The following is a 17,297-nucleotide window of genomic DNA, read 5'->3' as shown; positions in this document are numbered from 1 at the left end:
AATATACAAAAGTCCTTGCTGTACAAACAATTGGTGACATGTTGGAAGACGGAATGTATGTAATGTATGAAATACTTGCTATTGCAGATAAGGTTGAAAATTGAAAATGTTAATAAAAATGTTGTTTAAAAAAAAAAAGTGGTAATCGAAGACGCTTGCGGTAGGTTGCAGGACTTGAAGCTCAAATGCTCTCCATCGGAAGTCTTTCAGGAGGACTAAAATCGAACACTAAATTCACCCAAACATGAGACACTTCACCTTACAGTACGTGCTCACTCACTTGTGAAGGCATATATGCCAAACTGAGACATACAGACTAGAAGCTAAAAATACATCAGCAAATGTGTGAAAACCTGTGGCATTTTGCAGCCGGCTAGCTTAGGCTGCATGTCCAACTTATCCATGGTTGGTTTGAGGCAGTCCAGGTTCTCCACCACTCCAAGGGCTTATTTTGTTTTTTAATGGGCCCACATAATTGTCTTAAAAGCATGTTTCAAATACACTGGTTAAATCTATAGATTTTAGAGACAATTCTGAAGTAAACTCATGAAATATTTTAACATTTTAGAGCCTAGAACAGTACCTGGGATCGGAATTTTTCCACTGAAGTAAATCATATAGACACCTGCATGAAAAAGTTTCTCTGCTCCGTACCAGCTATGTTTAGGGCGGGCGAACTAAGGATCTCTCATCCCACCCAGCATTGACAGCAGCCAACTGACCACAATCCTGCACTGATTTTCCTATGCACCATACAGCCGAGCCATCACTGAGCACTAGACAGGTTGAGTTTACAACCCCGCTGACTTCAGAAGCGATAGCCCTGCAAGTACCCAGGGTGCTAACCATGCAGATCATGTCACGCCACAGGGCCACCTTGCTTTAAATCCAGAACTTATTTTATAGAGATCAAGTGTACGGTTAATGGAGTGGTCACAACACTGAATGAGGCGAGTAAACAAGTTTTCCACTAGCTGACCTTTCTTCAGAATGTTTCTTCATGAAAATTGTAATTTATGGTTCTTAAAAATTGCTGCATATTTGTTTTTCACATGTTCAGCCTATACTACTTTTGTCACTGTGAAATGAAGAGTTCCCATTGTAGCTCGCTATTCTAAAAATAAGTTTACTAAAAATTCACAGAGATAAAAGATATATGCATGGGCTAAGAACAAAGGTGTTTTTCACTATATAGAGGCAACTTCTGAATCCGTCTTTGTACCAGCAAATATTCACACCCTACATTGGAAGCTCAAATTAAAGAGGTAAACCCACCTTGACTGGAAGCCTGCTTGTTCTGGTTGGAGTTGCCCTTCTCAGAAGGGATAGTAGGAATGTCCCATTTCTGTTCGGTATGGTGCCAGTCTTTTAATAAGTCCCCTGGAGGGACCAAGCGCTTCTTCGTTTGACTTGGAGAAACAGAAGGAACTGCAAACAAATCAAACCCACAGAACGGTTAGCTGTTAAAATACTCTAAAAACCATTACATTAACTATATAGCATGCCTATTTGAGTCAAATCCCTGATCTTATATTAATTCCACTTCAAAAATGATGCTTTTCTCAGGTCTGTACCTGATGTTTGGCAAGGTCATCTGAAAACACCCTTCAGCACAGTCAAACATCACAACTTTGACAGAATACATTTAGGGCACAGAGAAATTACATGAATGCCAACCAATATACTTAAAAGGGGGATGTTCCTAGAGACCCAGGTATGTGCATGAATGCAAGTGATGTGAGTGCGAGGAGATAGTAGATCGATATTTTCTAATTTAAACTTCCTGATTGAAAATGTTCCTTTTACATTACTTTTCACCTTTGATTGATCTTTTTTGTTTGGAAAAAAAAGTAAGAAGAAAATTTGCAAAAATGATTTTTATATTAATCCAACTCAAAGCCTAGACTTTTTGAGAAAGGCATGGGTAACTTTGTTCATTCACTTTAGTTCTTTTTTCGAAAAGTTTCACACCGACTTGTAAAGCGGGGACCAAGAAAAATGGGGTATCCCAAAATATTTTTTACCTTTTTCCCCCTGAATTATCCATAGAAGAAATTAGGCAATACTGAGGAAAAAGGGCTGAACAGAATTACACCAAATTTGGCAGAAAAATAGATCTTTATCCAGAATACATGCTTTTTGTGAAATGGTGTAAATCTGTTTAGTATTTTATTGCAAAATTAAGGTTAAAAATGTATAAATATATTGATATTTGAACCTGCGACATTCCCATGGGAGACCTGCAGGACCGCAAGTTGAAAAACTGGAGTGATCTGATTGGTTGAAAGTGCTTTTCTTCCTGTTGGCAGTCTCACGGTCCCACTGGAGGAAGTAATCGGATTGACTGGCCGAAACATGAAAGAAAATGTGGCCATTCTGGGTCTTGAGAATGGGTCTTGAGAACTGAAAGAAAAATTCAGTCCCCGATTCACAAAGAGCCTCCGCACTCGTTGCGGAGGCTTCTCATTCGCCGTGGGATCTCCGCACTGCAGTTTCCCATTGCAGAGATCCTGCCACAAGTGCAGAGATTCTGCTGTGACTCAGGAGCCACTGCCTGAGTGCAGAGGTTCTCTGTGAATAGGGGGCCATACGGAGCAAGGTAGTGATTCTTTGACCCCCTCAACCATGTGGTGGTGGTCCAAGAAGGATCCCCCTCAGGGTTCAAATTTTTAAAAAAAATGTGGGGGGGGGGTCATTGTGACCCCACGGAGTCCCAAAGGATTCTCGCTTTGCAAAATGTTGTGATCGATGATGTAATTTCAGTTGTGAAAAGTAATGTTATCAATGATGTCATAGAACATGTAATGAGTGTTGTAATATGTGAGGTCATAAGCAGTGCATGACAAGAGCGTGAGTTATAGTTATTTCAGCTACCTGAAACTGCTGAATTTCAATTTTGTTTGAATTTATGTTGTTTTTAAACTGCCATTTTCACCCAACTATAACGCCACTTTAACCTTTGGTGTTTTTTTTTCAGTGAATTTCGGAGTTTTTTTTTTTTTAAAGTAAGATATTATCTCCAGATCTAATTATAACATCATTTTAATCTTTGCTTTTTTCAGTGAATTTCAGAGTTTTTTATTAACATAAAGTAAGAATATAAAGAGATGTCAGTTCAAGTAAGGCAGACCTACTGGCTTTGACAAAGAGTCATAACACCAAAATATAACAATCTGGCTTGCTGGCTTTAGCAAGGAGTTAGTAAATGAACCTATATGAGGGAGACCTACTGACATTGTCAAAAAGTCTCCACAATAATTTATCAATAGCCATATGCCAAAGTAAACCTTATTAATACACACCTAACAATGCATAATAGTTAGTTTCTTAAAAATATTTAAAATAAAGCATTTTTGTTTCAAACAACTTTTAATATGTGTAAAAGTCTTTCTTTAACACTCTACAGGCCACAAAATGCAGCCACAGGACCAACCATAAGTGGTCCTACACTCCAGATGCAGTTCCAGCTTGGAGTTCTTTAAAAATTATGATAAGCTCTCCTGCGATCATGCATTTAATGGGCCGGGAGACTTAACGTTTTTTTTTTTCAAAAATTCATGAGGGACTGCTGTGCTTCCTGCAGCCCCCACAACACTCCCCAATAAATACGATTTCGGCCCCAGGGATAGGGTCCCCTATGTCCATGCTGGCACGGGGAGGGGCACCAAGCAGGTGCCCCATACCAATATTCATCTTTAAAAAACAGAAGTGCCAATCACCCGGGCCCTGGCCCACTCCAAGGGCTTTAAATTCAAAAGGGCAAAAGCCTGCCCTTTTTTATTTTTACTTTTTCAATAAATGGTACCTCAGTTCTGCAGCACTACCACAGTACGGCTAAAAAAAATCCACTTTTGGCCCCACTCTATGTTTTTTAAAGGAAATGGGGAATGAGGCTGCCAAATCTTTTTTTTAATTTTTTTATACGAGTCAGCCAATCAGATCGTATCTTTTGATCTGCCGCAGCACTACAGTGCGTGACTCCGTCTCGCGCTCTCTCTCTCTCTCTCTCTCTAGGTGTGTGTGTGTACACACACACACACACACACACACACACACACACACACACACAAGTTGAACCCTAATTTCTCAAAAACTATTGAGGCAATTTACACCACATCACAAAAATCACGTATCACGTAGTTACTGCCAAATTTGGTGTAATTCCGTCCAGCAGTTCTTGCTGTATCGCTGTTCAATTTTTCTATGGAAAATTGCAACGGGAACATACATTTTGAAACCCATCCTTTTTTAAGGCCCAGGTTGACAGATCACCCCAAAACTTTCCAGGAAGTTGCTGAGATGAATAAACCTTTAAGAAAGTTTCATGAAGATTTGACGAAAGGCTCTAAAGTTATTACCAAACTAAAAACATCAATTTGCTATGTAAAACCATTTCTAACGTTAACTATACAGTCGAGAAATTCTTAGGTTATAGTTAAACCTTGAAATTATACATTAATGCATACATTTACAAAATAACTATAACTCACCACTCAACCATGCACTGTGTTCACACAAAAGATTTGATTTGCGATATTTTAAAAGTTCTTGGAAATACTATAACTTTACATGGCAGAAGTGAGATAATATAAAACAAAATAAGCAGTGCACGGAAAAAGGCGTGAGTTATAGTTAATGTAGTGTGGCTATCGAGTTGAATACACTGTGTATGGAGGTACGCGAGTTATAATAATTTAAATGCGTTACGTAAATGATAAATTAAAAGTATAAGTTTAGACATTTTTATTTTTCTGTACTTTTAACTTTAGTTTTAAGCTAAAGAATAAATGTAGTTTTTTTATTTAAAGGTGGTGCGTAAATTTAAGGCATAACTTAAGAATTTCTAATGTTTGTGTATTTTAAGTTTGGTTTAAATAAAAAGAATAATAAAAGTTTCCCTCACTATATCATAGGCTTAACCTTTGTTTTTTCATTACATTTCAATGTTTGTTTTATTTTGAAGAAAACAACATTTTGAAATCGTAGAGTTTACTGTCGTCGAGTGAACTGTCATTAAGTGGAGTGTGGTACGTTACAGTGGAAGGGAGTATGGTAAAGTGTACTGTCCTAGAGTATAGTGTTGTGGGGGGTAGAGTGGAGTAGAGTGCAATGTAGTACAGTGGAGTGGCATAGAGTTGAATAGAATACAATGGAGTGGTGTGGAGTGATGTAGTGTGGAGTGATGTAGAGTGGAGTGTTGTACAGCGGAGTGCTATACAGTGGAGTGGCGTACAGTGGAGTGGCGAACAGTGGCATAGCATAGATTTGAGTGTGGTAGAGTGAAATCGCATACAGTAGAGTAGCGTAGAGAGTTGTGCTTTAGAGTGAAGTGTACAGTGGAGTGAAGTTCAGTGTAGTGGCATACAGTACAACAGTGTGGAGTGTCAGAGTCGAATAGCATATAGTGGAGTGGTGAAGAGTATAGTGGCGTCTAGTGGAATAGCGTGGAGTATAGTGGCGAGAGCGGAGTTGCGTATAGTGGAATAGCGCACAGTGGAGCAGAGTAGAGTGGACTTGCATAGAGTGCAGTGCCACAGACTGGAGTGGCTTGGAGTGGAGTGGTGCAGTGGAGTGGCGTAGAGTGGAATGGGGTAGGTTAGTGTGACATAGAGTGCAGTGGCAAACAGTGGAGTGACGTACAGTGAAATACTGTATATTAGAGCAGTGTGGAGTGGCTTAGTTTGGAATACCATAGAGTAAATTGGTGTACAGTGGAGAGGCATAGAGTAGAGTGGCAACAGTGGAGTCTTCTAGAGCGGACTGGCATAGAGTGGAGTGAGGTACAGTGTAGTGACGTACAGTGGAATGCTGTTGAGTGGAGTCACGTATACTGGAGTGGCATACGGTGAAAAAGTGTACATTGGAGTGGAGTGGAGCAGCGTAGAGGGAAATGGCAGAGTAGAACAGCGTACAGTAGAGTGGCATAGAGTGGAGAGGCACAGGATGAAATGAAATACAGTGAAGTGCTGTAGAGTGGAAGAACCTTCAGTGTTATTGGCGTACAGTGTAGTGACGTAGAGTGCAGTGGCATATAGTGCAATAGCGTAGAGTGGAATAGTGTGGTAAGGTAGAATGGATTGGCGTAGAGGGTAATGCCATAGAATGGAGTGATATACAGTGTAATAGCGTACAGTGGATACTCGTACAGTGGAGTGGTGTTTTGTGGGGTGGCATATAGTGCAGTGCCGTACAGAGGAATAGCATACAGTGCAGTGGTATACACTTAAGTGGCGTACAGTGGAGTGGCATAGAGTGGAATAGCATAAAGTGTAGTTTCGTAGAGTGGAGTTCCATACAGTGGAACAGCGGTCAGTGGAGAAGCGTACAGTGGAAGGACTGTAATAAAATGGAGTGGGGCAGAGTGTAATACTGTACAGTGTAGTGGTGTAGAGTGGAGAGGCGTGTATTGGTGTGACGTATAGTAGAGTGATGCATAGTAGAGTGATGTGGAGTGGCTTAGAGTGGAGTGGCAGAGAGTGGAGTGGCAGAGAGTGTCTTAGATCTAAGCAAGTAGTAGGTTTTAATGTTGCTCTCTACTTATTACAACTGTATTAAAGTGTTAATACATATAGAAATGCATTAAATTTCTATATATTTTTACAACTATTTTGGGCGAACTGCATATTTAGATAAAAATTATTAAGTAGCGCAGTAATTGGTAGGTATTACAGCGATACACCGTAGACCTTTTAGTGAAGATTTCAAATATGTTAAAAATAAGACATACACTGCAGTACACTATGTTTGCAAAATATAGTGTACTACAGTGTATTTAATTTTTTTTTGCATAGTTTTTATATTTCGTTTTGGAACCGAGGTACTCCCGAAGCAGTACCACAGTACTCCGTACATTATTTTAAAAGAAACTGAAACTTCTAAATAGTTTTCCCCACCTATTACCACTTTACCAAACTTTAGGGAATAGAGTGGATATAGATAGGAGGCAAATATCAAATCTAATATTTACCTACATCTAGCGGCGAAACGCAGAACACAGGCACAGTGTACCTAAAAACCGCATGGCTGCCTTTAACTTTTCCAAAGGCAGTCATTAGCCAATGACATAATGACTTGTCATCGCTATGTACCGAAGTACTTCCACGAAATACCACGAAATTTCGTGAAAATACAATGACAACAGATATCGCTACATTAAAATGCCTTATAACTTAAAACATACTTACCCTACTTATCTGTAGTACCCAAAAGGATCATATGCGCACAATAATATCTAATCCTGCCAAATTCCATGTAAATCCGTTCAGCCGTTTTTGCACTACATCCATTACAAAAGTCTATGGAAAATGTACTGGTGGACAAACGCCGTTTGGGCCCCTGCTTTTATCTTTCCATTACCTTGACCAATCGCCGTGAAACTTTGCATCATCCGCCAACGTAGAAGGTAGAATAGGTCTGCAAAGTTTTGTACAGATTCATCAAATGGGCGCAAAGTTATTGGTGGAAAAATGATCTCTGCTAAAAGTAACGTTATATTTAGGTGAATTTCTCAGTGACAACATTAACGTTTGGAAGTAAAAAAAAGAAAGAAATTCAGCAGTTATAGTTAGCAGCACTAACTATACCTTGCGCTGCCACAATGCACTGCTTATGACCTCACATATGACATCATTGATGACATCATTGATGACGTGTTCTATGACATAATTTATGACATAAATCTAGGACAACATGCCTTTCTGCTGCCCCCTTATATAGCTTTTTAATGTCATTTCCACAACACCTTCAATTTTCTTTTGTGCAGTAAATAGTAATGGTGTCCATTTCATTTCCCAAAAATATTCCAATCGGAGAACTTGTAGGAGTCCTGGGAGCCACTTGCTCCCAAGAGCGTGAAGGCTCACGGGGAAAAAGGGCCTCTCGACCAATGACAGGGCTCCATTTTTTATTTTGTGCTCTCACGGAACACCAGCGAGACTCATGCGAGCAGAACTGCCAAAATAAACACTTATTTCTGACCCTTAATTTCTCAAAAACTACTGAATTGGTTTACAACAAATCACAAAAAGTGCAGTCTGCAGACCAACATCTAGATTTCTGCCCAATGTAGAGTAATTCCGTTCGTCGGTTTCGCTGTAGCCCGTCTTAAAAAATTCTATGGAAAATGCACAGGGATTTTCTTGGGCGGCGCTGGGCGGATCACCTTGAAACTTTGCCTGCACACACTAGTAAATAAGTAGCACCTTTTTGGAGAGTTTTGTGAAGATTTGTTAAGCGGGGCTAAAGTTATTATCAACACAAAAGCGCTTTTCCTATGGAAAAGCAATTCTAACTATAATTACCTATACATATACACACACACACGTGTGTGTGTGTGTGTGTGTGTGTGTGTGTATATATATATATATATACACATATACATACACACATATATACACACACATTACAGCTACCTTCTCTTATATTAAATTAAGGTTGCAATATAAAACTCCCAGAAAAGCGAATAAGAAAATGTATAAGTACACAACCTAAAAATCCCTGAAATTCAGTTATAGATAACTGCATAAACTACAACTCTGGCACTCTCCATACACAGCTCATGACTCAGAAAATACATCATCAATGGCATCTCAAATTAAATCATCAGTGACATTATCGATCTCTCGCCAAAGCTGCACCCTGAGTGCAGAGCTAGCATCAACCACAGTTCCACCCAACCTAGCTGTGCATGGCTGTGTGCAAGTGTCTACAGATGCAAAGGCTGCATCCATGTGCGGATCCATGTCCCAATCATTTGAACCAACTGTATAGCTGCAGCAGAAATGTCCCCAGGAGAATTAACATGGAATAAGCACTCAAGGATTAGGTCTATGTGCTTGCAAACTTTGGGAACACGAAAGATATTAAATATAAAAGGAAAATGTCACTCATATGCAGGCAGTGATGTAAGTATACTATACTAAATTCCATAAAAATGTATATATTCATAAAGCTATTTAGTATATTCGCTTTTGGACAAAATAAAGCACCATACTGCGTAGTATGGAAAATATAACAAGGAGCCCTATGAAATATGAATAATCTTTCATGGGTATCGGAGAAATATGGATTCCATTACTGGCTTTGCAAAAAGGTAAATTGTTTTGCGTTATCAGCTAAGCAAGTGCCATGCTTGATCCTGGTGTCGGGCCGCTTCCAGCACGAGGGGATCTGTTTGCAAGAATCTCACAATTGTGTATTACGACTTAGAATATCATTATCTTACTTCCTGGTATTACAATTATTATGCATATTAGTTCTCTTCTCAGATCTTATATGGAGATTCCTTTGTATACTACTAATAGTACTATTATTAGTACCCTTTGTATGTCTTGCACTAGAGTTACATAGTAATGGTCAGCAGATACTGAAAATATTTGTTTTCTTTTACACACAGGATCATACTGTAGCCTTAAAATCCACTTCACAAATGATGCACTAAAAGCATTATGCGCTACCTTTGATTTAACTAAGTTATCATCGACTTAATGGCTCAGATTCTTTTTTTTTTTTTTAAGTTCGTGAACTTTATTACTATTCATGGTTGTTAAACATTAACCATGCTGAACTGAGCTTTGTTGTTACCAAAGACTTGTGGACGAATTTCAATTTTTAGCCTCACAATACATTTTTTGTTTATACCTACTTATGCGGATCCAGTTTTTCACAATGTTAGAAGATGAACAACCTTGAGTCCAGTGAAAAATGCACAGACGATAGCTTGAACTACACCCAGTGCTTTGTTCAAAACCCTTGCACTAGGCTGAGGTGTCATTTCTGTTGACTATGCATCTTTTAACTCAGAGGAGCTGGGTCTTTGGCTCCTTGCTCAAGGTCTCATTTAAAGACCGCTATTCCAGGAAGCCTTTAGCGTGCAATCCTAGGTCTTCATACAAATGAGAACAGATGCATGTCACTACCTGTACGTTATCGTGTCCAGGTATTCACAATGATAATATTTAGGATCTTGGAACCATCATGAAATACCATCAAAGCAACAAAAACAACTTTGAAGCTAAAACACACCCATGTTCTGGATTGTCGACATATTTTCTTTTAAATAGTTTTGCTTTGACTCCAGTATATATGAATTTTGGCATCATCTGCAGTACAGCCAAGATGGAGAAATGAGGGCTCAAACAGATTGTCAGATATGAATTGCCCCAGAAGACTATGGTAAATAAATGTTTACTTGCCCAGTGCACATACAATAAAAAACAAGGCCCTACTCCACAAGAAGCAGGGTGCCCATTTACGTAGTATGGATCCACACAAAGTCCCTGAGTGGCACAACCCAAATCAGTTTGTATTATGTAATACAAAAATATTACGGCTCATGAAAGTGCGTTTCCTATATCAGTTCCAACAGCATTCTGCAATGAATACCCCACCTCAGTTCCAAGCATTTTCATCCAAAAGCCTAGATCTATGGAGTCCTCTGTATTATGGCAGAACACAAGGCTCCTTGGAGAGATCTCATATTATTATTGTTTGAGACGACACTTCATCCCTCGCCTGGGGTGCTGGCCATTGATCAATACTTTGAACAAATTACAATCATTTTGTAATAAAGCCAATAAAGAGAGGAGCTTCAATGCTGCTTATTCAGGGTCCAATTCACCTGTAGACAGAATTAATGCACAAAGGCAATATGATTTGCTGGAGTGGTGATGAGAAAACCATAATGCAGTCACACAGGCCTCCCTTACATATTTCCACGTTTTTTGACTCTGATCGGCGCGGAACGAATGCTAGAGCATTTTCTGGAACAAGTTAATTTATTAAGATCAAACATGAAAGTACAAACAAGCCGCTAAGGAGCTTAAGTGATAATAGTTTCTTGAGATGCAAACCTCTGACAATCAAAGTTAAAAACTATCGCTGAGCCCTTCCAACAGCCTCAACCCATACCACAAGCGTTTTCAAAACGTTTCGTATATCACGTTTATGAAATTTTCTTTCCTCATGGGCTCCACGTTTTACCCCTAGTGATCCCAGGGGTAAGTAGCCTGTTGGCTACCAGCCTACACTCCCATAACGCCCCTAAATCTAGCATTTAGGGGAGTCCCTGGCACCAGAAAATCAGATTCCGGCTGACCTAAGCGGAAGGACACCGAAGAGCCAGGGATACACAACTGACTTGGCACCAACCCTGCCAGTCTGTCTGCTTTTTCCGCCAGAATATGCAAAACTCATCTCGTCCTGCAGCTGCTGTGCCTTCAAAAGCCTGGGAGGATTGTCTGCCTTCAACAAAGACTTAGGAACTCCTGTGGAGTAGCGGAGCTGCTTCCCTGCATCCTGCAGGCACTCCAAAAGAACGGTGAGGACTCTGGACCGCCGCAAACCTGACACAGGAAAGCACCACTGCACCTGTGCTCCCTAGCCAGAGTTGAAGTGGGCCAACGGAGCCAGTGTGGTCCCTCGGCCCTCCAGAGATGAAGCCCTCCTTGGCCTTGTCCAAGGTGGAATCACCGATACCGCCTGCAGCCTTTTTTTGCAGGCCCCCTCTACCACAAGTGCCTCGGGTGACGAAAACCGAAACCTCAGAACACTTCTGCACCCGGCTGCCCTGGCCAGAGGAGAAGAGGACCAGAGGTATCCCCACATCCCTGAGCATCGTCAGACCTGAGCGCTCTTATTGGTTAAGACTGACTGGTCATGCAGCCCCAGTTTGCAGCTTTTCAGCAACCTGACTTCTCCATTGAAGTGAATGGGACACCCGACGCTGAAACACATCCCTGCACCCGGACACCACAGAGCCTCCAGAGGTAACCTGTTGGTGTGACCTTGGTCCTTGCCCCATACTTACCTTAAGTCCAGGAGACTGGTCTTGTAAGTCGCTGTGAAGTGCCAGAATGCAGTACCTGTTTTTCCATCATTGAATAACATTGGGCACCAACGCTGAAAATCATCTCTGCACCCAGCCGCCCCAGTGCCGCCCGAGGTAACCTGTTGATGCTGCCTTGGACCTTGCCCTATATTTACCATAAGTCCAGGAGATTGGCCCCGTAAGTTGCTGTGAAGTACCTGTATGCAGGGTATGTCTTTCCTCCATAGGATAACATTATTGCTTCAGAAATTGCACTGTGTCCATTTTTAAAAACTGCAAAAAATCATAAGTCAAAAAGTACTTACCTAATTCCGATGATCTTGGCATCTGAATTCATATAAAAACATGTGTTATTTTGATAAAGTGGTGTCGGATTTTTTTATTGAGTGTGGTCTCACTTACTGCCTTTGTGTGCATTAAATGCTTAGAACTACCCTCTGATATGCTTAACTGCTCGCCCACACAACACAAGAGAGCATTGTGATGTAATTTGTGCCTCTGTAAATCCTTTGTGGTTTGCCTTAAGTCTTTACACAGTGTACCTGTTTTTCGTCCACTATACAAAGAGCCTGCTCCCCACACTCACTGATTCACTCAGTGCCACTCAGTCTCACTCTAGCTTACTCATACAAGCTCAGTCTCACTCAATCTCACTCCAACACACTCAGTGTCACTCATTCTGACTCAGTGTCACTCATTATCAGTCACTCTAACTAATTTTCACTCAGTCTCACTCACCCAGTCTCACTCATTCTCACTCCGACTCACTATGTCTCACTCCTTCTCTGACTCACTCAGACTGGGGCTCACTCAGTCTCCAACACAGTAATACTAAGTTACACTCACTGTCATTCTCCCTCCCTCCCTCTCATTCACTGTCACTCGTTTTCACTCTTTTAATCACTCATTCTCATGCACTCTGGCCCACGATTCGCTGACTCTGTCACTCACACATTTCGAAATGCTCACATATGCACACGTTGTCTCACAGACACACACTCTCACCCTACCACACAAATAATGTAAAATTTTCTGTTACTTATCTTGCTCCCTGCAGAGGTCCCATTTGGATTCCTGCTGCTTCTCTCTCCTTCTTGCACTGAAGCATGAAACTGAAACCTCAAATCTGCGTATGCACAGATTTGAAGTTTCGGTCTCAGCTCTTTTACTCCAACCTTTCCTAACTCTGTGACAAGTTGGGAAAGGGTGGGGTGACAGGCTGATCTAGGTGTAGTGATGGGCACTGCAGGGCTTAAACCTGCAGCGCCCATGGCTACCTTTAGCTGTGACGCATTTGGATGTCACAGATGGGGAGTCACTGAGGAGTGCCAGGGCCCTGAGGCCAGGGCTGATTGTTTTACTCTCTCTGATGGCTGGTGCGCCTGTGCCAGCCATCAGACAATATCCTAAACAGTCTCAGGCTCTTGATGGATGACTTTTTTTTTTTTTACCAAGAGTGACTAAAACAGTATTATTCACTCTTGCTATAATGAAAACTGGCCAGAAAGCTAGGAAGCCCATAAGGAGAAGCCACCACCGAGTGTGGGGGCTGGTGTTGGTTGCCTCGGGTATCGCAGGATTCGCCCTTCTATTGCTCTGCAAACTGGGCCAAGTACAACCCTTTCAGACCCACAGTGGTAGCAATGGTGAGCAGTCACAGTCTTCCCAGAGAGGCTAATATGGGGGTGCAACAAGCTAAGGATTCAACAAACACCCAACAGCATAATAACTGATTGCCAACCCAGTGCTTGTCATTATAAAAAAGTACTTGAATACACAATACTACACACCACTAGATGCAGGTGCTGCGAGTCATTGGCATGAGGCCACACTGACCGTTTGTGTCAGTTCTCCTTTCATGTGTCCTTTTCAGACTGACTTTCAGACTCAGCCTTTGTGTAGAGTGATGTTCCTTACAGCAGGGCTGTCTACAGGTTGGAGGGCAGTTACAAAACACGAAAAGATGGCCTTAATGAAAGGACCATTCATTCTCTGGACAACAAGGGCTGCTGTCCAACCACCACCCCCATTATCTACCGAATGGCAGGGCTCAGGAAAATAAATCACCAGCCCTTTGTGGCAAAAAGGACTTAATTAAATCTCCAAGGAAGCTCTGTCTTCTTTTCTGCCATTTCAGTGTCAAGGTCCCCTCCTTCCAGTCTTCATAATGTCAGCAATACAACTCCCGTTGTCTGGAAAAGGAACCTCATCCTTTTTTTTTTAAGCATATAGAACCCACAGGCCTCCTTTATTCTGGTTCACACAGACCTCCCTAGTATGTAGTGCACAAGCCAAACACACAAGCATAAGTGCACTGGATGTTGATGCTAGGATCCAGGATAGCTTATAGCAGCATAACTATAAAGGAGTAAGCTAGTAGGCTCCCACTCGTGTGACAGAAAATAAGGTCTGGTTGCAACTACTGAGTCACTAAAACAAGGTACGCTACTGCCACCACCCTACATGCTAACTTCTGATGTGGAAGGTAGCCTGCTGTCCCAAAGAAGAATGAACTTGGTGCACCCCTCGGGGTCTAAGACAGGTCCAGAATCTCACTCTTTTTAAAGGATATGCGTAGGCCTTCATGCACACACTAGATCAGTTTGAGGCTGGGGCTAAAAATGCAAAAACCAGGAGTCCAGATACTCACAGTTGGACACTGAGGGCAGGGTACACAACTGTACATCAGAGTGGACATTCCTGTCCCAACAACTGTTTTATAAATCGGCCTTTCAACTAACACAACAGATCATAGCTGTAATTCCCCTAGAAGAGCAATGTGGAAAGTTTTGTACAACACATTCTTTGGGGCAAGTACGCAATAATATTATGAATTATAAACGTACAGCAGTTTGTTGTAGGTAAGCCATAAAACTACATTTTGTGCCGAAGGTTGGCAAGGAAATGGGCAGGAAAGTTTGGCCTATCGATCCTTACAATACCCCTGTTGACTGTGCATACAAGAATCAACTTTAAAGTTCTCCATACCACACTAGGCTGATTGGGGAAAGAACTGGAAAATCTGCACAAATACCCTGCTATGTGCTGATCAGGATTATATGTGCTTTGTAACTGTACACCTGATCTGCCAGATAGTTTTCAAATAGCTTATGACTTATGCACAGATATATAGAACCATGGGAATTCAGGACCTTCGACTGTGTAATGATTATAACTATAACCCAATGAAAGAAAAACTACTTGTGTTTGAACAATTCATATATCCAAACAAATCAAGGTACTTTAAGTTTTCAGGTTGAAAACTGTTTTCAGTTTCAGGCATGGTACATAAAGAGAAAGAAACCTTTGTCCATTTAAATTAACTCTTCTAACCAGAGCACAGTTTACCTGTCACAGCGGTGCCCTGCCCTGGAGGGACATTCTTGGATTCTTCAGGTTTGTTCTCCTTCCCAGTTGGGCTTGGGCTGATGTTGATGGTCACCTTCTGGTTCCCCATGCTGGAGGTAGGGTTCTTCGGAACAGCAGTACCCACTGAGTCAATCACAGGCAGCTTGTCTCTTGAATCTGCAGCCCTGCTGGAAGGTGGATAAACCCAAAAAAAAATAATGATATTGTACAGAATACCGGTGACTGCTTGCCCTGCAGTAGCTCTCTGGTACAATACAGCTAGGCTTACCGAAATCTGCTGCAACATTTTCAGATTCCTCCAGCAAACTCTGGCAGGCTAGATCTGCAAAGCATGGACTTAAAAAATCCTCTAAATTGTGCAAAAGAGTAACATTGCTATTGTAATACTCACTTTGAGCCATTTAGGAAACAATGCACCATGCAGACAATTTTTGAGAAGGAAATTAGACTTCAAATTATTTTGCATGTTCCCAATTGTTTCATATATTCGTTTCTTAAGTTCTGCTTTTAGATTATCAGCATGTATGTTTTGTTGAAAACCACAGTCTTAATTTCAAAATGTTGACGTGAAAATTGTAGGGAGAATTATGCCAGAAATCTGTTTCCTTCTCACTGTAAAGAATCCCCATTCCAACATGGCTTTTGTACCCACATCAGAGGGAAGACTGCCAGAAATCACACAGCACTAAAACCAAACAGTTATTATGATGTATTTTTGTTTTTTAAGTTGAATATTTCAAATAAGCTGGAATTTCAGCACGAAGCAGGACTCTTTATGCTGCTTAACATGCACATATGCACCAAAGCAAGCTAACTGAGTCACACTATTTAAAGCTCTGGATGTATACACAGTCGCCCAGGTCTAAATGTCTAAAGCAGATTTACAACCAGATGGCAGAAAACTGCTAGTGTCTTAAAGAGGTCAAGTCAAAGGTGTTGACAAAGGACATGAACAATAGACTCCTCTGTACCTGACAAAGGGCCTACCCATGTGCATAATGCAAAGAATCAAGTTGTCTTGTTTGACAGAGCTTTCTTTGATTCCTATGGCCAATGCAGGTGTGCATAGCATAAATGGGCAAATTAACAAAATGTGGAATTCGAGCACTATATATTTACCCCGCATCAAAAACACATTTTTGAACTAAGATGCTGCCGAACAAGGGAAATAGAATGCCTGAAACTCGGGAACACAGACGCATAACCCACACATTCCATTTGCTCCTGCTGTAAAAATCACGAGGAGTCCAGGAGGACCAATAAATCCTTGGTAGAGACTGATGAGAACGGGAAAGGTGTCGTTGATTCTCTGTGGGAACTGAAACACCTTTCCCACGCTTATCAGTCTCTGAAGGATTTCTCGGTTCTTCTGGACTCCTCATGGCAACTCACCTCCATTTGGACATACCACGACTCACCCCAGAACACTAACAGCAAATTTGATTGGACTCCGTGTGTCATACGCGAATTGTATCGCCGTAGATCCTACCGGAATTCTCATAACGGGCAATTGCCCTAACTCCTCCATGCAGGACCAGTGATACTACCACACCTTGGCAGCCCTCTCAGGCATCAATTGATAAGTCCTGATGATGATCCAATCATTCTGTTAAGAGATCGAAAAGTCGGCGACTTCCAGTACTTTGACACAATCTCATACTATTATTATTAACGTGTGTTATGGTTCTACCTGGTATGTTTTTTGGCCTAATCACTGAATTGCATTCTGGCCACTAGACGTCAATGCCTGAGTTTTGTTCCTCTAATTCTTTGTTGTAAACTGTCCCACTTGTATGTCATTTTTGTACTCCCTACATTAAAGATTACATCCACTTGGACATTTGAACATAGACATCCTTGCATTTCCTATGTAAATTTCAGTTATAATTTTATGTTGTGAGGGACCATTGTTTCTTGAAAAATTAATTAGCAGGGAAGCATGGGCATATAAATAGGACTGTCAACACCTTAACCATTTCACTGTGTAAGGACCTCTTCTATTTCCACAGTGAAAATTAAAGAGTATTGCTCTCTCTACTGCCCAGTGCGTATGCTTGTTATGGTGAGGCAATACAGGCTACAGCCGGGCGAGATGATCAGA

General features: G+C 41.2%; 1 protein-coding gene across 2 annotated transcripts in view; it reads right to left on the bottom strand.

Moving 5' to 3' along the window:
- Positions 1-17,297, bottom strand: part of MICALL2 (MICAL like 2) — a 167,911-nt gene that overhangs the window by 47,095 nt on the left and 103,519 nt on the right. For both annotated transcript variants that reach the window (XM_085629259.1, XM_085629260.1), the window contains exons 9-10: positions 15,176-15,363; positions 1,276-1,428 (exon numbers count right to left, since the gene is read on the bottom strand). In XM_085629259.1, the coding sequence (XP_085485385.1) occupies positions 1,276-1,428; positions 15,176-15,363 (341 nt within the window). The remainder of the gene's footprint in view (positions 1-1,275; positions 1,429-15,175; positions 15,364-17,297) is intronic.

The sequence above is a fragment of the Triturus cristatus genome, chromosome 10, assembly GCF_964204655.1.
Source record: "Triturus cristatus chromosome 10, aTriCri1.1, whole genome shotgun sequence".
Lineage (NCBI taxonomy): Eukaryota > Metazoa > Chordata > Amphibia > Caudata > Salamandridae > Triturus > Triturus cristatus.
The sequence above is the reverse complement of the archived record's forward strand: the minus strand, read 5'-3'. Positions and strand labels throughout refer to the sequence as shown.